At 38.3% G+C, this 26,856-nt stretch overlaps 3 protein-coding genes across 3 annotated transcripts in view; all 3 read right to left on the minus strand.

Moving 5' to 3' along the window:
- The window catches only part of ANKAR (ankyrin and armadillo repeat containing), a 108,159-nt gene extending 98,009 nt beyond the window's left edge, over positions 1-10,150 (minus strand). Inside the window, exons 1-3 of the mRNA XM_064286901.1 lie at positions 10,053-10,150; positions 8,280-8,915; positions 4,147-4,584 (exon numbers count right to left, since the gene is read on the minus strand). Of these exons, the coding sequence (XP_064142971.1) occupies positions 4,147-4,584; positions 8,280-8,880 (1,039 nt within the window). The 5' untranslated portion in view covers positions 8,881-8,915; positions 10,053-10,150. The remainder of the gene's footprint in view (positions 1-4,146; positions 4,585-8,279; positions 8,916-10,052) is intronic.
- A 2,260-nt stretch (positions 10,151-12,410) lies between these two features.
- Positions 12,411-18,515, minus strand: ASNSD1 (asparagine synthetase domain containing 1). The gene is made up of 3 exons (XM_064286902.1): positions 17,049-18,515; positions 16,575-16,756; positions 12,411-13,802 (listed from the first exon to the last, which is right to left on the minus strand). Exons 1-3 carry the CDS (start codon positions 18,513-18,515, stop codon positions 13,517-13,519), a joined length of 1,935 nt encoding a protein of 644 aa, XP_064142972.1. The 3' UTR covers positions 12,411-13,516.
- ASDURF (ASNSD1 upstream open reading frame) lies at positions 18,494-22,695 on the minus strand. Its single transcript, XM_023542786.2, has 4 exons — positions 22,512-22,695; positions 20,615-20,668; positions 19,321-19,396; positions 18,494-18,607 (listed from the first exon to the last, which is right to left on the minus strand). Exons 1-4 carry the CDS (start codon positions 22,605-22,607, stop codon positions 18,537-18,539), a joined length of 297 nt encoding a protein of 98 aa, XP_023398554.1. The 5' UTR covers positions 22,608-22,695; the 3' UTR covers positions 18,494-18,536.
- Between the last annotated feature and the right edge of the window lie 4,161 nt (positions 22,696-26,856).

Here is a 26,856-nt window from a genome sequence, read left to right on the forward strand (position 1 = left end):
CACTTTAAATATAAAGACACAAATAGATCAAAAGTAAAGGAATGGAGAGAGATATACTAACACAAGTTAAAAGGAAGCCAGAGTAGTTTGTATTCTGTTACACCCATATAATGGAATATTATTCAGTGATAAAAAGACTGAGCTGTCAAGCCACAAAAAGACACAGAAGAATCTTAAATGCATATTGCTATGTGAAAGGAACCAGTTTGAACAGGCTACATTATATATTATGTACATTATATAATATATACATAATGTACATTATATAATTCCAACTATATGACATTCTAGAAAAGGTAACACTGTAGACACAGTAAAAAGATCAATGGCTGCTAGGAATTCAAGGGGAAGAGGGGAGGATGAATAGGTGAAGCACCAAAGATTTTTAGGGTAAGACTATCCTGTATAATACTATAATGGTGGATATATAAAAACAGAGTGTTTGTCAAATAAGCATGTCTCATTTTTACGAAAACAAAATCTTTATACTAAAAATGTACAACACAAAGAGAGAATATAAATAATGGACTTCAGTTAATAGTAATTAAATGTATCAATTAATAAAAATTTCAATATTGGCCCATTAATTGTAACAAAAGTTTGACATTAATGCAAAATGTTAATAATAGCGGAAGTGGTATACTAGGGAGAAGGACATATGAGAACTTTGTACAATCAGCTCGATTTTTCTATAAACCTAAAACTGCTTTAAAAGATAAAGTCTATAATTTACAAAAAGGTTAAGGCTCTGATGAATTGTAAATAAATAAAAACCCATGGGTTCATAATGATAATTTAAATCAAATCATTGGTAACGATTAGGGATTGCTAGAACAACTACGCAATATTCTAAAAACTGGTTGAGGGGGGAGGGAGGGAGAAAAAGAAAGAATGAAAATTAAGTTTTTTTTTTTTCTATCTTGTTTGAATTCTTATTCAGGAGAACCAAATAGTTGATGAGGGACAAGTCCAACTAATAAATGCAAAAGGAATGATATGATCAGAAGATCACAATTATGCAATTCCTAATGAAATAAAGAATCTAGGCAATAATCAGCAATTTATTTTATAAAACAAAACCTTAATATCCAAAATGTATAAGAACAGCACAAAAAAGAATAATTACAGACCAATCATAGATATGAATGATATGAACATAAATACAAAACTAAATCAAATACTAGCAAACTGAATCCAGTGGTGTATTTTTCTTAACATTTTAACATGGAAATTTCCTAACACACGGAAATGGAGAATAGCATAATGAGCTTCCACATACACATCACCCAGTTTCAACAACTATTGACATTTTGCCTACTTTGTTTCATCTAATCTCTTCTTCCTCCTCTTACCTCCCCACTAGAGTATTTTAAGGCAAATATTAGTTTATCTCTATATACTTCAGTATGTATCTCCAGCAGATGTTGTTGGGTGCCGTCCAGTCAATTCTGACTCATAGCAACCCTATGTGATGGAGTAGGACTGCCCCATAAGGCATCTTCAATAGATAAGGACTTTAAAAAAAAAAAAAAAATCAACCTACTGTGGTAGCAACCATTCTGTGACCATGAGGAAAAACCAAGAAAACACCACAAAGGGGGCTCAGTGCCCTGGTATTGCTACCCAGAAAAAACCCAGTGCTAGGCTTCTGAATTAAGCAAGTCTGGAAGTACCAGTGTCAAGACTCCTTGTTACGTGAGATAATAAAACATCATCATTTAAGACACTTTCCCCAAAGTATTTGCACAGTGTGGGAAGGTGTTTACAAAATGTCTTTTGAAACAGTTGTATTTGTTTAAAGTTGTTTTGTTTATTTTGTAGAAAAGTAATACATACACGTAGTCAGTATTCAAAAGATACAAAAACTTACTCAGGGAAAACTAAATCTCCCTGTTACTTGTGTCTTCTGGACATTCAGTTCCTCTTCCCAAAGCAATTGCTATTATCAGTCCATGCATCCTTCTTTTCAAACACAAGATAAACATACTTTCTCTCCTTCCAGTTTCCACTCATATCTTAGATATTATCCCATTTCAGCACATACGAATCTGCGTAATTCTTTTTATTGATTGCATAGTATTAATTGTGTGAATATATTTTATTTAACCAGTTCTCTATTGATGGACATTTAGGTTGTTTCTAATTTTTGGCTAGCGCTCAATTGAGAGACAGCAGAGCACAACTGTTATGGATTGAATTGTGTCTCCCCAAAATATATGTTATGAATCCTAACCCCTATTTGTAGATGTAATTCCATTTAGAAATAAGGCTTTCTTTGTTATGTTAATAAGACCATATCAGTATAGGATATGTTTTAAGCCAATGACTTGAGATATGAAAAGAGCAGATGAGGCACAGAAGAAAGGAAACACAGATGGGGGAAGATCAATGCCATGCCACATGAAGATCGCCAAAGAAATGAGGAACAGAGGTTGAGAAGAAACAAGGACCTTCCCCCAGAGCCAACAGAGAGAGAGAGCCTTCCCCTAGAGCTGGTGTCCTAAATTCAGACTTCTGGCCTCCTAAACTGACAGAAAATAAATTTCTCTTTGTTAAAGCTGGAAACCCTGGTGGCGTAGTGATTAAGAGCTATGGCTACTAACCAAAAGGTTGGCAGTTTGAATCCACCAGGCACTCCTTGGAAACTCTATGGGGCAGTTCTACTCTGTCCTATAGGGTTGCTATGAGTTGGAATTGACTCGATGGCAGAGGGTTTGGTTTCGTTGTTGTTGTTGTTAAAGCCGTTCATTTGTAGTATTTTTGTTTTAGCACCATTAAGAGACGAAGACAACAGTGTTTAACAGCATGGAGCCCAGATACTTATATTCAAATCCTGGCTCTGCCACTTGTTAACTTTTGTGACCTCAGTTAGCCTCATTCTACCTATAAAAAAACCCAGAAAACATCCTCTTAAATGAGATAGAGATAATAATATCACCTACCTCATAGAGGATTGTTGTGAAGAATAAATAAATTATAACTTGGAAAACACTTAGAACATTCTGGCCATAAAGTACTCAATAAATTGTAGCAACAAATCATGCAATGGTTGTCCTTATACAATTCATTTTGTACATGTTCAGGCAGAAATGATGATTATTTCTGAGTGGTACGACTGGGTGAATTTTTTTTTTACTACCTTTGTACTATTCTGTATTGTTCAGAGTGTTTCTCAAATAAGTATGCCATTAAAAAAAAAAAAGAAAGCAATAAGATCTTTATACTAAAAATGTAAAAACACAACAGAAGGTTTTTTTCCCCTTATTATGTTGCTATAACTTTGGCATATGTTTTCAATAGAGAGGCATAACAGCTGACTAATGTATGTTCTATTTGGAAGATCATTAAAGCTTGATTCCAACCCACTTATTCTAAATTAGTTTGAGCCAAATCCCTTTGGCACAGTTAATTTAAAAATTTGGAGCCATGTTTCCCTTATTTCTCTTTGGATTCTACTTTTGGCTGAAAGGTACTCCCTTCATCTACTTCTGGCTAAAAATTGTCTTGGAGTTTATCCCATATCATCCCTGCTGATTTCTCCTTGCCTTCTCTTCCTCCCCAGCCCCCACCTATTCTCCACCTCCTTTTCACCTTTCTTTCTTTTTACCATTTCCATCCATTTTTAACCAAAGACTTTAAATAGGGCTGAATGCTCAAGATCTGACTCGTCTCTACTGTAAAATGCCGTAGAAGACTGTTTTCCCACTTTTCAACATCAGGTCTTTATCTTTCTGTTAGAAAGAAAGGACAGGTCAAAGAAGCCCAATCAACAGCATAGATAAATCATTTTGCCCAGGTTTTACTCAAGTTGAGGCTCTCTTAATATTTTCCTCATCACTTAGAAGCAACTCAGTACTGCAGTGAGTAAAGCAAAAAAACATGCAATAGTTTTAATCATTTCTGAGTAATATGTATCAATTATATTAATTAACATCAATATTAACCAATATAATAATAACTTATATCACATAGGCCAAATATTATGTATGTATACTAAGTATTTTTAATTATTTTGGATATATTAAATTCTGTTTTCTCTTATGTCTTTCCTTCTAACAGTTTTTATGTTAACAAGCTACAACTAGGTTACATGCCTGGGCCCACGTATACCTACATTTTATGTTTGGGTTTTGATGATACTCTTACCTGAAAAAGGTTGAAGCAGAGAATTTAAATATGGAACTTTCATCTTCTTTTTTAAGCTCAGTAGAAAGGGGGTCAGAAAACATATTAACTTTAGGTATCCCATCCCTCTTCTAATATCCTGTTTCTTCTCTAAGTGTTTTTGAATAACTTTTTTTTGAAGATATAATCTTTGCTGTAGTCTCTGGTAGGTACAGATATCAAGATAATCCTGATTATATTTTATAGCATTAGTAAGCCAATAGGCTGTTTCAAATATAAAGACATTTTCATACTGTTGAACTTGTGTGGTACTAAACGTCAACTTTAGCAGAATGTTTTCAGCATATTTCATAAATACAGCTTTTTCTTCAGGGCTATTTGGATTATACGTTGGGTCTTCATTCATGTCTTCATCATATATTCCTTCAAAGTCTGGATCCTTTGTAATATCAATCAAACCTTCACAGTGAAAAAGAAAAATTTCAGACAATGAAAACTTCATATTTGGCTTCTGGATAAACATAACAAATTGAACACAGATATATCTTGAAATCCTACTAATATGACAATAAAGAAATCATGAGATGCCAATCAAGTTGTGTAAGGTGAAAAGCAGTGGATGGGTAGGTAACTAAGCAGAGTGAAGATTGGAGTTTATGAGATTAAAAAGAATAGATTCCCATTCTATTTGGAGGAAGGAAAAACAATACCATGGAAACACAGTAATATAAGTCCCATCTTTAAGCAAGGAATATATGAAAGGATAACAATAAAATGTTATCTCTTTTTAAGTGAGGGAATTAGCTTCTCACTTGGGCTAAAAGTATAATTTGCTTGTTCAGAACCAATATTATACATTTTTTCTTTTTGTAGATGAGACCTAAACATACACAGTAAACAATGAACCTGCCTGCTAACTAATCATGTTGAAATAAATAAGAATTAAAACTTGATTTTACTCTATTATAAATGATAAGAAAATGTCGATGGTGTAGTGGTTAAGAGCTATGGCTGCTAACCAAAAGGTTGGCTGTTGGAATCCACCAGGTGTTCCTCGGAAACCCTATGGGGCAGTTCTACTCTGTCCTACAGGGTTGCTATGAGTCGGAATTGACTCGACGGCAATGAGTTTGGTTTTTTGGTTTATACGTGATAAATTTTCTGTTACATTTTCTTGCCATTTATTATCAAATTAAACTTGTTAAATTGTGTTTTTAAGAATGTCACATTTACAATGTAAGCTTTAGTCTAGGCTTGAGAACATTGCTTTGAGTCATAAAATATGACTTTGTAGAAAATGCAGAGTTAGTTCTCAACATATGTGCCTTAAGGTATAAATGATACATCAGCGTGTCTCCTCCCCCTTCCCTTTGGTTCTTCATCAAATGTATAAAAAGCCAGAATATTCTTGGGTTTTTTTAATGGCCACTATTATTCATCATCTCCCTTTTTCAAAAGGGTTAGTAAGATAAATTATACAGAGATTATAAAGAAATTAAAGTGTTTCTGTCAGTTTAAAAATAAAAAATCTACATATAAACCAGAGCATTGTTGATAACCTCTATAAACCTTGTGGCTTTAGGATAGGTAGGAGTTAACATTCAGGAAGTCAACTCTCACCACAGAACCCCAGAAAGGCTTAGAAATTGGAAGCACGTCAACTTATGAAGGATAGAATATAAGAATATAAAAGGAGAATTGATTCAAAGTCTGATTAAGGTGCAGTTGGATCCCAAGACCCCTTCTCCAAGTAGCACAACCAGGCAAATTCCCCTCCCCCACCATGGCAAAAGGCAGACTTACTCTGTAGAGATTGGTCCAAAAAGGCTCTAGACTGGGAGATGAGAAGCAGAGCTGAAGGTAGGGAGAGCAGCTGTGCTGGAAACAGACTTTAAGTGAGAGTTTGTGTGATGAATAAAGAGATCCACAGCCCCTTCTCCTCTTGTGGCCCCAGACCCATTGATGTCAGACCTCCAGCCAGAAGATTGGAAGCAAGGGACCAACCAAAGAGAAAACACCTACAGTTCTGACATTTGAAGGAGAGGGTCCCCAGGAACCCTCCTGATCATCCTAAAGGGAGGTCCACCAGCCAACAAACCTTATTCCTGCCTCCTAAGTGCGAACAAAGAGCAACAATTACCAGACATGTGAGGAAATCCTCCCTCATCAAAGGCAAGGTCTGGAATAAGAAGAGGCGAAGGACAATGGATTTCAGAGAGCAGTAAATAATGGTGCAACACACCTAGAGGGCAGTCAGACAAGTAGGAGGATGAAGGTGTCTAAAGAGACATCGCTAAAGAAAAAAAAAAAGCTGAATAACTGAAAATATTATATTTTTTAATATCAACCCCTTAATGTGTAGCCAATTTACATGCAATACACAAATCAACAGATATGTTCACAGGATAGTTGAGAAAGAAGCCATCTTGGTGACATTTTATTCCTGGAGGATGGACTGGCATTCCTTTTTTAGTTTCAGACCATAAAATCTATAAAATAATATTGCTATGCTTGCCTCTCCAATCAAGTGAAATCTACGTACAATTTTAACAAATTTGGGAGTGATTTTTAAGCCTGTGTCCAGAAACTTTGGAAATCTATTCAAAAAGAGATTAGATATAGTTATAGAATGAAAGCAGTTGATAGAAGTGTCTAAGCAATGCATTTCCCATTCCACCTGGCCTGCTACAAAGGAACCATGGAAAAAAATTTTTTAAAGCTTCTATAAAAATTTACATATGCTAAAGGAGATGTGTCAGGTTTTAATGTCATCTGTTATTTATATATAGGCCTTAGAGAAGTGTAGAGAATTCCAAGAAAGGAATTTAAAAATTTGGTGAACCAACAATAGTGGTGAAGCCAGCACAACTTATAAAAAGTGGGGTCATGGAAGCTCCACAAAAAAAAAAAAAAGAAAAAAAAATTTTTTTTGACGCATCTAAAATCCCTGAGGGACTGAATGACTGGGCTGAGGGATATGGGGACCATGGTCTCAGGGAACATCTAGCTCAACCAGCATAACATGGTTTATAAAGAAAATTTTCTACATTCTACTTCGATGAGTAGCATCTGCGGTCTTAAAAGTTGTGAGCAGCCTTCTAATATACACCACTCACCCCGTCAGGAGCAAGGGAGAATGAAGAAAACGAAAGACACAAGGGAAAGATTAGTCTAAAGGACTAATGGACCACAAGTACTGCAGCTTCCACCAGACTAGATGGTGCCCAGCTAACGCCACTGACTGCTCTGACAGGGATCACAACAGAAGGTCCCAGACAGAGCTGGAGAAAAATGTAGCACAAAATTCTAACTCACAAAAAAACAAGACCATCCTTTTTGCTCAGTAACGAAGCCACTCCTCAGGTTCATCCTTCAGCCAAAGATTAGACAGGCCCATAAAACAAAATGAGACTAAAGGGACACGCCAGCCCAGGGGCAAGGACTAGAAGGCAGGAGAGGACAGGAAAGCTGGTAATAGGAAACCCAAGGTCAAGAAGGGAGAGTGTTGACATGTTGTGGGGTTGATAACCAATGTCACAGAACAATATGCTTACTAACTGTTTAATGAAAAGCTGGTTTGTTCTGTAAACCTTCATCTAAAGTAAAAAAATAAAAATAAAAAAATTGGTGAACCAACAATAAGTATTCATGAAACCTAATGCTACTAAAGTACTACAACCAAGATTGCTGACGCACATTTACTCTTCAATTATTATTATATTATTCATTCTGAGGTTTATGAAATGGCAATAAAGAAGGCTAAGCAATCTGGCAAAATCATCTTGTTTTCAACTTTGTAGATTTTTCTAATTGCACTCCAATTTTACTCTTTTCTTGACTCTGCTACTGATCTTCCTGCTTAGGACCTCTAAGACAAAATGTATAAATGGAAAACTCTCCAACACGTAGTTTGGAATCTGATCCATTCTGCAGAAACTGGGAATTAAGATGAAAGAGGAAAGATGTTCAATTTAAAACATAATTTTGGTGGCATTTAAAAATATTAATGTTTCTTAAAAAGAGCTTTTGGAGTTTTAAAAACCTTCATTAAGAAGTGATAGCTAAATACATAGAACTGAGCCACGGATAAATTACTTTTAAATAAACAAAATGGATTTTAATAAAAATAATTTACAACTGTTAAATTGTCTTACCTGCTGAACTAAATTCTGCAAAAATGCTCTTATTGGTTTGAGGCTTCCCATCTGGGTCAATGTCCAGGATGGTACGCCACAATTCAGAGAATCTGGCTCGTTTTTCTTTGGGCATGTAAATTCCATGCCATAGTGCTTTTAGCATGTAGTCAATATTGATCAAAATTTGCCCAATTCTGGTATCAAAATAAGCTGGAGGTAATTGACAAGAAGAACTCTGATCATAATTAGCTTCTAAACTAATTGAAGGAATTTGATTTAAGCAATAAATTCCAATAGACAACTCCCTTATGATCTGATGGACTTCTCTGTAGTCTAAGAGAGCAGTAGGGTCCATGGGAGTCAGTAGGATTGCAGTAGAGAAGCCTACATTATTTATTTGACTCATAATTCCACATGGAATGTCTATTTGAGATCGAACATCCTCTTTGGTAGACAACCAGCTAACTAGTGCAGTAGTAAGCAACTCCTGTACTTCACTCCGATCATATTTTTCAAAAAAAGCAGATGCATTTCTTTGTACTGCTAAATTTTCCAGGTAGGTTTCTTCATCTTGAACTTGATCCAATCTATTTAATCCTTTCTTGGGCAATCTTAGCATTTCTAATGAAGTCTAATGTGTCCTTTTTGAAGTTTCTGTAATGAATAAAAATGAAAAGCCAATCATTAAAATTTGTTATGGCAATGAAGCTGGATCTCTCAAGAAATAAATCTGTACTTTTCATCTTTGTAAGGTTAATCTTCTGTAGTCAATCATTACATTTCTCAACTTTAAACTAAATGCAGCATAAGCAAGCAAATGACATTTGAATTAAAATAGTTAAAAATCATAAAAAACCATTAATCCGGATCATTTTCCGCTTTGCAAAAAAAGTCAAAAGATACTAATTATGTCAAAAAGAAATGTAAGTTTATATATGAGAAATCACTATTACATACTTTTTTTTGCATATGCATGTTTATTTTGTTTTCAAATTTTTTAAGCAAAAAAATAAGGACCCACTTAAGGAAAAGGAAAGAAAGGAAGGTGGGAGGGAAGGAAAAAAAGAAAACAAGTGCCTGCCTAGCTTTCTATTTCTATGTAACTAAATGTTCCTCAGTTCCTGCAATAATAATAACCATAACCATTATTTATTGAGCATCTACTATGTGCCAGGTTTTTTATATACAACATTTTATCTGTTTCGTTTAAAAAAAAACACAAAAAACCTTTGTGGTGGAGTCTATTCTGACTCATAAAGACCCTATAGGACAGATTAGAACTGCCCCATAGGGTTTCCAAGGAGTGGCTGGTGGATTCAAACTACCCCATCTTTTGGTTAGCAGCCAAGCTCTTAACCACTGCACCGCCAGGGCTCCATTTATTTCGTTTGATTGTCTCCAATTACATAATGGTTTGCAAACTTTAGCCTGCATCAGAATCACTTGGGGTTTGTTAAAACAGATTGCTGGACTCCATTCAAGAGTTTTTGATTCAGTTTTTTGGGATGGGGCCAGAGAATTTCCATTTCTGAAAAGTTCCAGGTGATGCTGATGCGTTTAGTCTCGGGACCACACTTTGACAACCCTGCTCAGAGAAATAGGCCTTCTTATTCCCAATTTATAGACGTAGAAATGGAGGCTAGATGGGTACAGGACTCATCTGAGGCTTCATACTTTTCAGGATCAGAACCTAGGTCTGTCCATACTAAAGTTCAAGACCTATGCCCACAACCAGCTCACATCTGCCACAGACACATGAAGGGGAAAGAACAAGGAGAGGAAGAAACCTACATTGAAATAGTTTTATTGTCCAGGTGAGGGAAGCTAGGTCCACGTTGATCCCTGGAGTATTCTCTGGATCCAGTTTTCCGGCTCAAACGATTTCTCTCTGGGCTGGGTCCGCGGTGAGGCTCCACCCCCCGCCCCCCCCCGCCCCCACCACCGTGGGCGACAGCCGGGGAGGAGAGGCTCCGGGGAGTATCCCAGAGGTACTTTCCTGGGGCGAGAACCAGGAAAGCCTGTTTTGCCACTGTTTGTGGCCTCCAGGCCCTTCTGGGCTCCCCTGCCGCCACTGCCGCTGGGCGCGGGTCGAAACCGTTGGGCCTGGGGCTGGCTGGCCCGCGGCTGACGGGACGGGAAACCCGGTGGACAGATGTGTGCCCAGGCGTCAATGACTTCCGCCACTCAGCCCAGTTTCAATGCCCTAGGCACTGTACTTGTCTATTATTTCCTTACTCTCATTTACTTGTCTCTGCTAAAACAGAAAAACAGAGTGGCAGAGGTGAAAGAACCCGACTTTGAGGTACCCCTGAGTTGGAATCCCTCCTGATATCATTCATTCATTCAACAATCATTTGTGGAACACCTGCTATGAGCCAAGCACTCTGCTAGTTGCTGAAGACTCTGAAAAACAGAGCAGACACAAAAACCTCAAGGAGCTTACAGCTCAACGGATAACTATACAGATACATTTAACAATGTGATAAATACAAGATGTAATAATGACAGCACGTGAAGAAAAGTAGCCTAGATCTGAGGTTGGAACAGACTGCTCTGAGGAAGTGACGTTTTGAGGTAAGCCTGAAAGACGAAAAAAGCTATGCAAGCAAACAGTTGAAGGAATGGTGTTCCAGGGATAGAGAACAGCTTATGAGAAATAATTAAGAATGTTGAAATTTGGGGGAAACTGAACAAAACCTTGTGCTGAGAACAAGGGAAACAGTGGCACAGACTGAGGCTGTAGAGGAAGCAAGGGCCAGATCACGCAGGCCACTGACTTAAAGATTCTTAACGTTATCCTAAAAGCTGAGGCTACGTTTGTGGCAATGGAGGCTAAGCTCATGGCAATGGAAGCTAGGTGCAGGCCAGGGTGGTGGCAGTGGAGATGGAGAGCAGTGGGTGGGTTTGAGAAATACTGAGGAGCAGACAGGTAACACATTGACTGGGAAGGTGTTAAAGAAGAAGGCGGAGCAAAGGTGACACTGTCAATTTTGACGGAAGCATTAAAGGATCAGGGCAAGATTAAGGGTTCAGTTGTGGGCCTACTGATCTTGTAGTGCCTGTGAAAGAACCAAGCAGAAATGTCAGATATGCCTTAGACAGACAGATCTAGGCTAAGAATGGCAACTTGGGTTAGATGTGTACATTTGGGCATGTTTATGATAACTGAAGCCATGAGAATGGTTGAAATCACCAAGGGAGAGAATGCAGAATGAGAAGGGATGACAGCCTAGGAGAGACCGGAGAAATTTAACATTTATAGGTCAGATAGAGAGAGGCAGCAAAGACAAACAGCAAACACCAAGGCAGAAGGAAAACCACGATTAATTACAGAAGTGTTTCAAGAGTAAGGGAGTGGCCAACGTCATTGGCTGCTGCTGCTAGGTCACCAGAAGTAAGAACTGAAACTCTCCCACTGAATTTAGCAACATGGAGGTTATTGGTGACTGTTTGGGGACAGAATTTCTCCTGTACCCACTGTTATCATGTTTTAGCTATGATGGGAGTAGTCAATATTAATACATTTATGATTGCTATTTCAGGGTAAGGGATGTCAAAAAGGACATCTTCTTTTAAAAGGTTTGCATGTTTGCACACAGACATCAATTCCGTAAGTTTTTTTGTTCATGGACCCAGATGGTTCTACTTGTCTCCAATCTGAGGAAAGGTTGTCCATTCAGGGCTTAACACAAAACTTCATCACAGGCACAATACTTTGCTGAGAAGTGGTTCCCTAGTTGATGCTATAGTGCCTGGGATTCTGAGACTCAGGTACCTTAAGCTGTCAGGTAGTGGCAACGGTTGCGATTCTATGTTCAGGAAAGGCAAACACATACTCAGACATGTATCTGTGTCCAATAGTCCTTGAAATGCCTGGACATTTCCTTTCTCCAAGGTAATCACCTAAGTAAATAGCCATACTTACTTAAGAGAAGGACCAGGTAAATCATCCAGCATATACTTGCCACCATGTTGAGGGTCCTTCCTCCTAGGACCTAGCCACCTTTTTAGTCAGTGGGTTCTGGATCTAAAAATCGGTTCAGGTCTGAGAACTAAGGGATCATGACTTTGCATTGGGGCAACCACCTTCAGCCTCCTGTTCCCCCATTCTTGTCTTTTTTAAAAAAATTATTGTAAAGTTGTGCCCTTGTTAGCTGCCTATTTTGCTCACAGTGATCCTATGCTCTATTAACTATCTCTATAATTCCTTATGGGTCAAGCCCCCTTGGCCGCCCCTCCAACTTTGTGAACTGTCAGGGCAATTGGGAGGGGGGCCAGCATCTGCACATTAACAAGCCCAGCTGAGACTGCCTTTCCAACCTGGCCCTCAGAGGAGAGCCCCCACTGAACTTCCTAGTGATGCTGGTGCCCGTCTCACCAGTACAGTCCTACTTACCTTGATAAATGGTCTGTTCTCTGGCCCTTCGGCAGAATGTAATTCTCTGGTGGGTTTTTTGGTCTCACATATATCCATTCCAGCATGCCCACTTCCCTCAGCCTCTTTATTCATTCCTCTACCACATCAGGGCAACTTCCCTCAGCACTGGCCATCATTTTCTCCATGCCTCTTAAGGATCACCCTAACAGAATTTGCCCTCGTGTCCATGTCAGGGTATTAAATTCTATCTTCCAAAAAAGTTCTCCCAAAGCAATGAATTCTTGCTTATCCAATCTTATATTCTGGCTCCTGGATTAAACACCCTCAAAATCCAAACCCAGGAGTACTCTGGCCCCTGCCAGTATGTGAGCTTATTTTCACAGGTCCTTTGATGTTATTGTCTTTTCTTATCAGGTCCAGCACTTCCCAAGTTCAGTTATGCTCAGACAGACTTAACCCTAGTTATTGGCCCTGGCAGTCGGGAAAAGAGTGGAAGCCGCTCCTGAGGGAGGTACCTATTGCCTTGTCAGGGAGGGGCCTTTGCAGTTATCCTCCAGTATAGGGGAAGTGCTAGATCGTACTAGGGAATTCTGGCCACCTCTGCCAAATCTGAGGGTTAAGAGGAGTCTGCAGAACCAAAACCCTCAGGGATATCCCTTTGGATGTCCCCATTGCATGTTCCAGGGTCCCAGGTTTTCTCCACCAGGGCCCCAGACAACAGCAACAACAACAAATTCAGTTATTTCTAGATGTAGCTAAGAAAAGTTACATAATTGCTACATTTTATAAACCATTAAATTATATAATAACAAAGCAGCAGAATATTTTATTTTTACAAAACTATCCTTCAGCAGATGTTGTTACACTGTGAAACCATTTACATTTTGATCTCCTTTTCGATACAAAGATTTTCTAAGGAAATGACTTGGAGCCTTCCACATTTGTCAGATGCTTTTTCATTATTCTTTTCCATTTTTGCAATTCTGGATCCAAATTGCATGGCCCGTTTTGGCAGAAGAGCAGAGCATGTAAGACCAAGTTCCACTGCTGCAAGACGCAAAAGTAGTTTATCACCAATTCCACGGGGTAAAGTCAAGTTTACCTTTTCCCAAATTGGTAAGGAATTTAGAAAGGAAACAACATTTTCATCCAGGAAAGGAAATCTAAAATAAATAGATAAATACAACATCACTATAAAAATCAACATGTTATGATTATTTCTTAATGCATTTTATTCAGTATGTTAGGATTTAATCTGAGAAGTCACTGAAACCAAAAACCAAACTTGCTGCCATCGAGTCAATATCAACTTCATGGCGACCCCATGTGTTACAGAGTAGAACTGCTTCTATAGGGTTCTCTTGGCTATAAGCTTTACAGAAACAGATTGTCAGACCTTTCTTCTGTGGTGTCACTGGGTGGGTTCAAACCACCAACCTTTATGTTAGTAGTACTGAGCAAACCGTTTGCATCACCCAAGTACTCCTTAAAAACCCGAAATCAAACCTGTTGCTGTCAGAGTTGATTCTGACTCACAGCAAACCTATAGGACGGAGTAGAACTGCCCCATATGGTTTCCAAGGAGTGGATGTGAATTCGAACTGTCGACCTTTTAGTTAGCAGCCAAGCTCTTAACCACTGTGTCACCTCAGAGGGTACTATCTTCTCAAATAAAAACGTTCTAGTTGTTTACATAATTTTACAGCTAGAATTTAACCACATTAAAAATTAAATGTTTCATAATGTGAATAATTTTAATATATATGCTACAAAACAGTCTAAACCTCAATAAGTAAGTCAGGTCTACGGTGATGTCTTGAAAACAAGCATAATCTTAGTCAACTATTCAATTTTTATCTATTCTTTATCTTGTCTAAAGAAATTGAACTTTAGGGACATGAGACCAACATAGACAAACTACACATTGCTGCATTTATGAAACACTTATGGTATCAAAATTGTTTAATTAACATTTTAAGTGTTTAAATGGCAACAAATTGGTGCAATACAAGGTACTGAATTAAAAAAGTAACTTTCTGACCCTCTGGCTTCTCTAATTTCCTATAAAAGTCTGCCCTTCTTACTGTTTAAAATACTTTAACCACCAGCCCCAAACCCGCAAAGTACCACACATTTATGACAGTGTTTCCATTCCTTTACATTTTATTCCAGCTAAAGTAGAGACTGGAGCCCTGGTGCTGCAGTGGTTAAGCAATCGGCTACTAACCAAAAGGTCAGCAGTTCAAATCCACGAGCCATTCCTTGGAAACCCTATGAAGCAGTTCTACTCTGTCCTACAGGGTCACTATGAGTCAGAACTGATTCGACTGCAACAAGTTTAGAGTGGAAATTGGGATGGATAAAGGCATTTGTTATATGGGACATTTTATAAAAATGAATTGTAAAAGCAAATTTAAATAGAAGACAGTAATTAATAGACTATTGTTAATACATATGCCAAGACGCATAATAAATTGGTTATTTAGATTTTGCCATTATAATAGCACTTGTTAAATCACAATTCTGTATAAGCTGTTTTAAACATTTTTAAACATATGCATTTTTGCCTGCGGGTATCATAAGACTTTCATGTGGAGCCTTTAAAATTTACTGCTTTAATCCCCTTCTAATTTAACTGAATTTCTCTCTCTGTCACACACATACACAGTAAACAGAAAACAGTTTACAGACTTTGTATTGTGGCATTTGTTATAATGAAATTTTTGAAAATTATGACAGAATAATGACACAGTAGTCAATGTTTTATATGCCTCACATTGGCAACCTAAGAATGGCAACTGTGTAAAGGTAACCAAGGTTCAGTGGAGAGAGGAAAAGACAGAAGTAGAGAGGAAAAAAAATCAAGCCTCAGAGAGAGTAGGTGTATTATGACATTCCATTTCCCATGAGCCTTACTTGGGCTCCCTATTTGTGCATGTTTGTATCCTTGTAATATCATCATTTAATAAATTAAACCACTTAGACAAATTTCTGCTCTTTAAACCAAATAAACACATCTTCCTTTATCCTTAATGCCTAAAAAAATTGTATTCAAGAACTTGTTTACTACCATCAGAAATATAGTCTATGCACAAATGTGTGATTAAACAAGAACACCGTATTTTTAGGCAAATGTAATGTGCATCTTCTGCATCTGTTTGCCAGCCACACCCCCACTCCCCCACTCTCCCAGGTATTTTCCTAAGTACGCTATGCTAATTTTTTTTTAGCAGCAACATGTGGAAGAGGATTGGCATGGTGGTGTTTGTGAGGGTGCCTCCAGGGGGAAAGGCACAGGCAGCAAACAAATGCAGAGGGTGTTATTTGCATAAAAATGTGGTATACATATGAAAGTGTGCTGGTTTCTTTGAAAGTTTTAGGTAATCTGCAACATATGACTAAACTGTGTTCCAAAACCATATAGAGGAATACAGTACTGGAACCACCATTCAAATCAGTATAGACCTAATAATATGTACAGAAATGTCCACAGAGGCAGAGCCAGGTTTTGTAAAATTGGATGACAGAGCTTGGGAGTGGGGCTTATACCCTTACTGGGAGAAAAAAAAAAAATGAGAAAAGCACCCCCTTAAAACAACTCTTTAAACATTTTCTCTCGACATTTCACTATCTCAGTTTTACGTTCACAGACTTTTCCATTATAGTCTAAAAACAACTGTGTCATGGTATCACCTTTGAAAATTGTTGAAAAGGTATTTCTTGGACGAGTTCTGGCAAACAGCTTCTACCCTAGCCTCTCTCCAGCTTTGCTTCTGACTGTCTCCATTTGTAACATAAGACTAAGATATTATTGCTACTGCTGTTACTCATTTGAACAGTCTCCACAGCAAAAAGGAACCTAAAGGAACCTCTTTTCACAGTCCACTGTTCCTACAAAAACACCCTACAATGCTCCAATAGATAATTAGAATTACCTTCCTTCTTTTCCATGATCACCAATAACTCTGTCATCACGACCAAGATTTCTAGAAGAAATTCGACCTAGTTCCATTTCTATTTCCTTGTTCAATCCTTCTAACCCATGTGTCTGAAAGCGGGCACGATGACGAGAATAACCTGCAAGTTGTTCATCTGCACCAATTCCAGTAAGAACGACCTATGAGGGTTTAAAGAAATCCACGTTAAAAATTCTACCTACTATATAGTAAGGAAAATAACCAAGATAATATGAAACCCTAAAAAAATTATAACCCCCAAAATAACATTTTCAAAAAAAAAACACAAGAAAAAGGCATAAAATAGTAAAATATGCTCAATTTTTAAAAGAGGCACTGTGTTGTAGTTTAAATGCAATTAAATATGCTATATTCTTGCACCCTAAATGCAATAGCTTTAAGGACCAAATCCACATCTCAGACACTCTTATGAGCAGAAATATTGTACCACACCTTTGCGTTGCTCTGATAGGATTTCACTTCATCCTGTGTTGCTACGCAACCAATTCCTCTAGAAGCAAACCAGACTGCACAGCCAATACTATCATCCAGGACCGTATCCAAGGGCTGAATTAATTGGCATATTCGGGTTCTTCTTAATTTTTGCAGTTCTTCCACAGAAACATTAATTTCAACAAAATTCCAAATTCGGGAAGGGTTGATGGCTTGTAGTTCCTTTAGCCCAGCTCTTCCTGTGATTCTATCTGGTACATTGAATTCTTTATTAGGATTATCAACAACTGTGGCAGCAGGATTTTTAGATGATTCTTCAGAAGGTATTTCACAATGATTTTTCTGCTTACTCTTATTTTGGTTAAAACTGGTTGGTACAGTCTTTTCTTTACTCATGAAAGCCACATTAAGGAGATCAATTGGTTCACCTACAGGAATATGACGGTCAGCAAGGGTTGCAATAACCATGGAATCAATGCCTCCAGAAAACAGAATTGCAACATTTGCTCTCTTATCACAAGTTTTCAAAGCATCATTTGGTGTCAAGCTTTCATCTCTAGGTAAATATAAGACACGTGTCTTGACCGCGGTACTCAGGACATCAATAAACTGCTGAACCACTTCCTTCATGTGGCTGTCAGTGAGACAGACTTGAAGTGTCTCTTTTGTAGCTGGGACTCTGGAAATGTCAGTGTAATGAGCCTCAAATGAAGCTGGTGGCAACTTCATATTTAAAGGAACAATAGGTTCTTCAAGATATAGTTTGGCTTCATTTGCTTCCACTGATACGATCTTAGGCAAGTCTGCTGAAATTTTAGTCAGGCTATTAACACATTCTTTGGTAACATTCTCCCGAGAAATGTACTTCCAAGGATATAATTTTAAAACCACACATTTGGAAACGGCAGTAGACGATTTGAGATCAATCCTGAAAATTCCAGATGCTGGAACTTCTTGCCACTGATTGGCTACTCCAGATGTTTGGTTGCCAACTGAAGAGAGGCAGAAACTCTTACCCAAATTATTAAAATGCCAAAGCAAGCTACGGCGACCAAAAAAGTCTCTACCAAACCATAAATAATGCGTAGATGCTTGATAATATATAAAAGACCAAGGACCCTGGACTTCCGAGAAGACTGACAAAATATCAGATTCATTTTTACAAGATGAAAGATAATCGAACATAATTTGAGTATCATTCTCTTTAGTTTCAACCTTTATTCCATTAAAGACTTCTCCATTCCACAAGAACACATTGCCTCTTTCATCTTCCACAGGCTGGGGAGTCAAAATACCTCTCAAGTGAAGGACATGTCCAGAAAATAAACACTGGTAGTTAACACCAGACTTTAACAACTGTTTACTACTACTGGGTCCACGCTGTTTAAGATTATACAGTAAATCTTCTTTCAAATCTTTGCTGAAATGCTCTTCAGAAAAGTTTACAGAACAACAAATGCCACACATTGTTATGTGAAATTAAGTTGACTACTTCTTGATTTTGGTCTTCTCTAAGTTTTCTATTTCTTGGTATTCTTTCTTCAGTTCATCCAGTATATCTGTGATGAGAGGAGGAGAGGAAGAAATATTAAGTAAAATGTCTTGGACTTTTACCTTATAACAGGGCATCACAGATTATGTAACAAGGTCAAATCATCTGAGTATATGTACTATTGCTAGTGCCAATAATAATTCACAACAGGCTATCAATAAAGAATGTTTGTTTTAGAAAAATAGTTTCTATCTACTGAGTGCTTATTTTGGCCCATGCAGTGGGCCAAACACTTCAGATAAATCATTTAATTCTCACAAGAGCTTGGAGCCTCAGAGTAATTCATTCAAAGTCACATGAAGTGGTCGAACAGTTGTTCATACTTAGACTGTTGGAAACTCTAAAACATATGTTGATAACTGTTGCTTTCTAACACATCTTATGTATTTTTTACTTGCTGTTGTGTGCCACCAATTAGATTTTGACTCACAGTGACCCCATGTGACAGAGCAGAACTGCCCATAGGGTCTTCTACGCTGTAGTCTTTAGGAGAGCAGATTGCCAGGTCTTTCTCTATAGACTTATTTTTGGAAAGCTAACGTGAAGAAAATCAAATCATTGTATTAATTTTACTAACAGGTTAATTAAAGACTTTTCTATCCTAATCTTTAGATACATGTATTTAAACAATCAGATCTAGACAGTATAACTTAGGCACCACCATGCATTTCTACAAAAGACTTTCTGCAGATTTCTACAGAAGATACTGGAAAAACTTACTTTTGCTTTCAGAAAGCATTTCTGTTCGGTCTGCAAGAAAGAATATGTTGCTGTTTTGTTGCTGCTTATATACTTTCTGCAAAACATAATTTAAGCTAATATCAAGATCTGATCCAAACAGCTCTCAAAACTTCGAACTCAAATATTACTTGTTCTTGAACTTCAATAACATATGCTCAGAGTAGTATTTTAGAAACATAAACAAGTAAGTCACCCATCTTCCTATTACCCAGAAATTGCTTCCGTTAACACTGAGGCGAAACTTTTTTTTTACTCTGCACATACCATAATACTGTTTTTCTTTTAACTAAAAAGGCTCTTACTATGCCTACGTTTTTATAATTTGCTTTTATCAGTAAATACTACATTGTGAACACCTTTTCTTATGTTAATAAGTATTCTTTTACAGTATTACTGTATGGATATAAAATACTAGTTTTATTTGCTCAGTTCCCAAATCTTAAGACATTTGTGATGTTACCAACTTTTCACTATTATAAAATCAATGTTGTGATGAAATATCCTTGTAACTAAATCTTTGTGCACACCCGTGATTCTTTTCTAAGCATCAATTCCTAGAAATGATATTACTGGGTCAAGCTGTTACAGTTTTAAGACTTTGATATGCTCTGCCAATCTGTCATCTAGAAAGTTCGTTTCAATTGCGCCTTAACTTCTAATATTCCACAAAAGGCAATATTAGAAATGTCTAACCTGTTATAAAATAATATTTTAAATCCTTTAAGGAGCTAAAATAATTTCCTCCTGAATTTTAAAATGTAATTTTTGGTAACTTCGGCAGCTTGCTCATGAATACATTTAAAAATCGTGTTAAGCACTTCAAAGATTGAGGTTATTATTATTGTTTTTTGGGGGGTGGCAATTTTATCATTTTTTTTTGTTGTTCAACAATTATCCATATTCATTTATAGAAAGTTTCCTCTCTTTTCCATATATTTAAAGTTAATTTATTACAAAAGAAAATATCAAATTCAAGTATAAAATAAATACTATTACTGATTACAGCAGTAAACTACAGTACCCTTAGTATCATTTGGTCCAAAAGTAATGTGGATAGCACCCACCCAACCCACTGCCGTCAAGTTGATTCCGACCCTACCACATGATGGGGGAAAACCATTTTCAACATTACACACACATTAAAAAAAACTTTTTCACTTTTGCAATTTGTTAACTAAAAAGATGTTGAAATCCTAAACATTTTAATGTTAGATTTATATAAACCATATATGTAATTTTTAATAAAATATAACCAATTACTCTAATAACTCACCCTGTTTTTCTTCAGGTTAGAAAGTTCATCTACAACAATTTTTTGTTCTTTAATCTATAGAAATAAAGGAAAAAAAAATCCTTAAATCAGGAGTTCTCAAGGTATGTTCAAAGATGGTCCTTTAATTGTTTCAGAATCAGAAATGGAATATGGGACTATTATGTAGTGATTTTCAAAATGGGCAGTCTGTGAATATACAGATTCTTTTCGCAAAGTCTGTGTGGGATGGAGGTGGGGGAAAGTTGAAGGGGGAAGCAGTGATTAGACTTGCCAAGGGTTGCTGGTAGCCAGAATACACACCAAGTGGTACGGTAACCAAACAAGGTTTATATCTTCTATTAAAAGCATATGGTATGCACCAAAAGTATTAACAGTTTTTCAATTAATTCTCACAAGCTGTGTTATATTTTTTATTTAATTCTGAATGGGATAAGGGGTGGGCTACTTTTTTCAATTATTAGTGGTTTTTATGATTATGAACTAAATGGTGTAGCTAGACATCTGAAACAAGCAAGTAATGCTAAATGCCCTACTTGTGGCAGTAAGACCTATCACTTCCCATTGTTGCTTTATTCATTTCTGTATTTCAAAGACTAGCACAGTCCTGGCACTACTGAAAGAGGCTTCGCTTTATACTAGCATGGGAGCACTCAGCTAAGTGAAAACTAAGCAAATAACTAGTTATTTTGACAACCTGACAGTTTCGCTACCCAAACGCTAGTGGCTCTAAAATTATTGTTCACGGTCTTTTTTTCTACCTCACACACCTGGAGAATATCATATATTAATTTAAGGGACTTGCTATGGTAGTAACAGGAACATGCTGTGTAGTTTAAAAAACTACCCCCGATGTGTGTGCACCTTTGTGTCTCCCTAGCTGATAGTCAAGGTTCTAGTAATTGACTGGATCAGGTTGAATACCAAGGTTGAATTCATATGACCTCCCTGGGATGAAAGTAGTAATAACAATAGGTTATGTCTGAACAGTACTTTTCCTATTCATTTTAGGAAAGCAGGTATAAATTTCACTTACATACTTCAAACAAGGAAAATATGATGGAGAGAGATTAAAGAGACCTGCCCAAGATGTCACTGTTAGTTTGGGACAGAAGCAAAGGATACCTAATATCTGAAAAGCTGTAACTGCTCTCTCCCCATATTTTTAAAGCTTTTGTCTATTGCACGAAATTTTTATATTGCCTCCCCTCCCCCCCTTTTTTTAAAAATAGAGTGACAATCAGATACATGTTTTAGGATTATTACTCTGGCTGCTAAATGGTGAATAGATTAGAAAAAAGTAATGGTGGATGGGGAGACACCAGTTGGGAAGGATTTGAGAGAGTCCCAATGAGAGACGATAGTGGCTGGTCTGGGTTGATAACAGGGCAGACGGTGGTTAAGAGTCCAGGGGCTTCGGAGGTAGAAGTGACAGGACGTTGTGATGGAAGTCAAGGATGGCTCCCCTGTTACTTGCATAGCCAACTGGACGGACGGTGGTGGCGTTTTCTGAGATGGAGAATACGGGCAATAGAACATCTAGGAGAGGAGGGCGGTCTTTCTAAAAGTTTTAAAAGGTAAAGTGAAAAATTTTAAAAACCTCCGTCCCACTGCTACCTAAGTCTAACCTTGGAGCAACTTTCAGTGTCTCCCTTACTGCAACTGTTTAAAAGAAGGCAGCTGCAAAGTGCTATAGAGCTGCACATAGTGCCATGAGTAAAAAGTGCACACCAGCTGGGCAAAGCCGAGGCCCGACGAGTCACGCACTGACACTGACCCACCGGGTACCAGGGACCGAGGATGGCCAAGCACGCGGGGAGCGAAGGAGCCGCGGCGGACCATCTTTGGGGCCAGTGGCGCCCCATCCGGGGCCCGTGAGCCTTCCCGCGTCCACACTCGCCTTGCTGTTAAGTTCCTCTTTGTGCGGGGTCGAGTTGTCGGAAGGGACCAGCTCAGCGCTGTCCTCCGGATGCGCCCGGGAGCTGGGCATCTCCATGGAACGCAGGAGGCGAGGAGCACAGAACACCTCAGGCGCCCCAGCAGGAGGCAGCCGCCGACCTCTGCGCGTGCGCGCCCTCAGCGGCTCCACCCCCTCCCTTTCCGCTTCCCGTGAGTCCTGCTGACAGCGTCTGCGCACTAACCCGAACGCCTGCGCAGTCTGGGTCTGGCCTGGGCGTAGTTCGGCGGTTTCGCTCAACCTTTTCCGGCGCGCGCCAACAGAGCCTGGTTGTGAAATCTGAGAGCTTCTTCAAGTCTACCTTGGGGGATGGGTTGTAGAAGCGGCTTTTGAGGACTCTTCACTCTTTCTCCCCTAGTAGACTGCGGCGTTTCTCCCCTGTCGTGGAGAGTCGCTATGAGTTGGAATTGACTCCATACCAGTGGGTTTACTGCGGGTTGTAAGCGTCACCCAGTGGTAAATATAAAGAATAGGAATACCGCTAAATTTTTATTATCTACGGGGGGTAGCACGTGAGGCACAGATGTAAGAGCTGTAAGGTTGACAGCGGAACTGTACAAACTCGGTAAAATTTTTGTTAACTCGTTAGCAGGGTTACAAGGTAAAATACAGGAAAAAAAAGAAGAGGCACAGTTAAATTTGACTTTCAGATAAGACAGTAATTTTTATTATATATATATGTCCCATGCAATATTTCTAATATTTCACTCCTGTGAGAAAAATTATCAAAAATTTGGAAATGGGCAAAAGAGATTACTGAGTGTTCTTTCAGTGCTGTTTTGTCCTTTTTATTGACCGTATTATTGTACAATTCTGTAGGGGCAGACTTTAACTTGTGGAGTTTTGTCAGGTATCTGTTGGACCAGGTTACTCCAGAGGTTATGATTTATTGTTTAGTTAGACATTAATCGGTTTTGTATCTAATTCTATGATCGTATTCTAACATAATTTTAGTAATACATCCCCAGCATCCCAAATGCTCTTTGAATTGGTTTTAACGTCTTCCCAATTCTCTATATAATTAATGAATTGAATAAAACTTTGACATGTGTTCATTTTATATTTTCATGAGGGTCATGGTGTTATACTTTTGAAAATTACACTTTACCATTGGAAACTTGAGATTCCATGGAGATACCCAAGTGGGACCACCTGTGGAGCCAAATAAATTGTGTCACTGAAGAAGTGCACCTCATGGGTTAAGCCCAGTCATGTTTTTATTAGCTTTTAAAGTAAATCCCAACTGGTTATAGACCTAACTTTACTCTCTAATTTTTTTTTTCCCACTCTTCCTATTTAAACTTGTGTGTGTGTTTCTTACTTGTGCCTGGCTGATAAGTCATTTAACACTAGTAGCGGTAATGTTTTGGGAGTTTGGTTTTATGATTTCACCATTTAGTGATACGTCAGGTGATGGGAGGTATATTTTCTATTGGAAGAGACATTACAGGTTATTTTGTTGTTGTCTTCTTGTGAGCTCAAATTAACAGTTTTGTGTTCAGTGGGAAGGAGAACAGCTGTGGTGGTTGATTAGCTTTTGTGTTTCTGTGTTTATTTTCCACTGGGGATTGAGGATACACAACTGAAGCTGTAAGCTTTTCATGTGTCTGTGGGTCTATAGTTTAAAAAAGCCTTTATATCTCATTGTGTAAATGTAAAATGTTTTCCTACTTCTGGATGATGTTAATACTTATAAGGGCTTTTAAAGGAGTCAGTTCTGACTGGTTTGTAGTGATACATAAATTTATAATCCCAAAATTCACAAAAAATAAATAATAAAAAGACACTGAATTTCTAATACTTTGTGCTAGACTTTTAAAAAACATGTCCTTGATATAAAAGCTGCTAGGTCGGAAACTTTTTAAGAATCCAAGTTCACATAATTAAGGTGAGTTTTTGGACAAATTAGACTGGTTTACTAATTTTTGTTTAAGAAAGGACTGGTCTGTACATTTATTATGCCTGATTGGTCAACATCTGCCCATCTGTAGCCCATCACACAACTAGGTAGGCTGTTCTTTTTTCATGCATCTTTCACTTAAGACCATTGCTGTCATGTATCGTTCTTAATAGGATAATTTCATGGTTTTTTTAATGATACTTGTACTGCTCCCCTGATGCTATGTTCTCAATATATTTTAACTGATTCGTATTAGCCTGGCTTCCAAGTTTCTGAATTAATAGTCTCCCTCGCCCCCCATTCTTCCTTGCTTTCTCATTGTACTCCAACACAGAGATTCCTTTCTAGCCACATAAGTCGTTGTCTTGTCTCTTCTAAATGGCATGTGGTATAGTCCTGTGGTTCTCAAATACTAGTCAGTAGGTGGGTGCAGTGACATCACTAAGGAGGTGGGGCGGGGTGTGGTCTGTACCAGAAGACACTGTCAGAGGGAGTGACACCAAAATAACTATCTCTAAAATTTTTGTGCAGTGTTTCACTAGAAATTTATTTTTTTATAAAAATATTCCTGTAGTTATAACAACAAAACTTTTTTTCTTAGACTCAGCTTCATGTATCAGTATACCTACAAGACTAATATTCTATGCTGATTTACTTTTTGAATCTTCTAATGTGCTCCAGTTAGAACTGTCATTATTACCTAATTATAATGATGCTTCGAATCACATGGTTTCATCATGTGCTACAATATTGTGGTAATTAGTATGGAGGGTGACACCAACCCTAGTGATGCTACTGGGTGGATGCCTTTCTCACTATATGAAATAACTTGAAAGTTTTGTTCAAATACATACAAATTTCACTGTGTTTTTCCCAGATTTGTAGACTCAGATCTTTGGGGATGGGATCTGGATGTCTGCTGCATAGAGCAGTGCTTACCATATACCTCACACCCAAAATGCCTGCATTTCAATCTTAGCTTCTGCATGTAATCTGTAGAATGGGGGCCTACCTCATAGGGTTGCTATGAGAATTAAATGAGCTAATATTTGTAGTGTGTTTATAATAATTTAAGAGTAAGCACTATATAATTGTGTGTTAAATAAGTAAATCAGAAGTTTCCCCAGATGATTTTGACAGAAGGTTTATGAACCAACGGGATGGAAAGAGCAAGACTCTGAGATAGTTGGCCCATTTCTTGTTGAAGGTACGTCCTCTCTTTTCCCTCTGTGATTCTCAACTGGAGAAGTGCTGTCCCCAGCTGATGCTTTGGAAAAAACATGGAAGTGCTTTTGGTTGTTACAATGATTGGATGGTTCTGTTAACTCTGATGGGGTAGGACTAACTGGGAACTATTTGAAGGGGAACAGACCGAGCCACAGGCTCTTAAGAAACCTAGACTAACAGGCCAAAGGGCAGCCTCAGCAAGCGGACAGCACTGGGAACTGTGTGGGGTGGGCCCTCGGACCAAATAATGAGATGAACCAAGGGTGATGTTGCAATCTAAGTAGGTGATTTCTCTCAGGAATTGTGTCAGAAGATAACAGGGCCTGAGATACTGGAGTGGTGTTTACCATCAGGGCTCTAGTACTGTGAGTAGGACTAGCCCTTTGCCATCGAGTCAGTTCTGTTTCATAATGACCCTATAGGACCGAGTAGAACTGTTCCATAGGGTTTCCAAGTAGTGGCTGGTGGATTCAAACTGCTGATCTTTTGGTTAGCAGCACACACAACCACGGCTTCTAGCGACCCTATTGAACAGAGTACAACTGCCCCATACAGTTACCAAGGCTGTAAATCTTTAGAGAGGCACACTGCTACGTCTTTCTCCTGCAGAGTGGCTGGGAGTTTGAACCACCAATCTTGTGGTTAATAGCCAAGCACTTAACCACTGTAATACCACAACTCTGGAGGAGGACTGCTGGGTATTATCACACAGACTTTGGGGAGAGGAGGCAGGATTTTAGTGATAGTAATAGAGCAGATTAAGCTGGTCTGCTCCTCAAGAGGAATTGCTGAGTCTTCGGGTACTGGGCTAGAGATGAGCAAATCCTTTCTACCGGAGGTAACCCAAACAAACCCAGTAAACTACCGGAGGTAAGAATGTGGAAATCACGCACCCCTGGCCTCTGCAGCAAACACCACGTGTGCAGGGCAAGGACTAGCATCCTGAAAGTTGCATGTTTCGTTAAATTTTGCACCCTAGGTGCTTCACACACCACACCTTAGTCTGGGATCTGCTCTCGTGCCAGCTGAATTTGAAGAGTTTATTATTGGTGGTTTTACCTTACAGTTTACTGGTCACTGTGGCTTGTGAATGACACCAATGAAAGATGCTTTATATGTTGTCAACGTCTGGTGTATCCTCACATGTCTTACAGCTATAAA

This window comes from Loxodonta africana, chromosome 6 (genome assembly GCF_030014295.1).
Source record: "Loxodonta africana isolate mLoxAfr1 chromosome 6, mLoxAfr1.hap2, whole genome shotgun sequence".
NCBI classification, from domain to species: domain Eukaryota; kingdom Metazoa; phylum Chordata; class Mammalia; order Proboscidea; family Elephantidae; genus Loxodonta; species Loxodonta africana.

Coding starts and splice junctions, on each gene's coding strand:
- ASNSD1 (XM_064286902.1), bottom strand. CDS start 18,515: ATGTGTGGCATTTGTTGTTCTGTAAACTTTTCTGAAGAGCATTTCAGC. Junction 16,757..17,048: donor CCTATCAGAGCAACGCAAAG/GTGTGGTACAAT, acceptor AAACCCTCATAG/GTCGTTCTTACTGGAATTGG. Junction 13,803..16,574: donor GATCATGGAAAAGAAGGAAG/GTAATTCTAATT, acceptor TATTTATTTTAG/ATTTCCTTTCCTGGATGAAA.
- ASDURF (XM_023542786.2), bottom strand. CDS start 22,607: ATGGAGATGCCCAGCTCCCGGGCGCATCCGGAGGACAGCGCTGAGCTG. Junction 20,669..22,511: donor AAGAGGAACTTAACAGCAAG/GCGAGTGTGGAC, acceptor TTATTTCTATAG/ATTAAAGAACAAAAAATTGT. Junction 19,397..20,614: donor CTAACCTGAAGAAAAACAGG/GTGAGTTATTAG, acceptor TATGTTTTGCAG/AAAGTATATAAGCAGCAACA.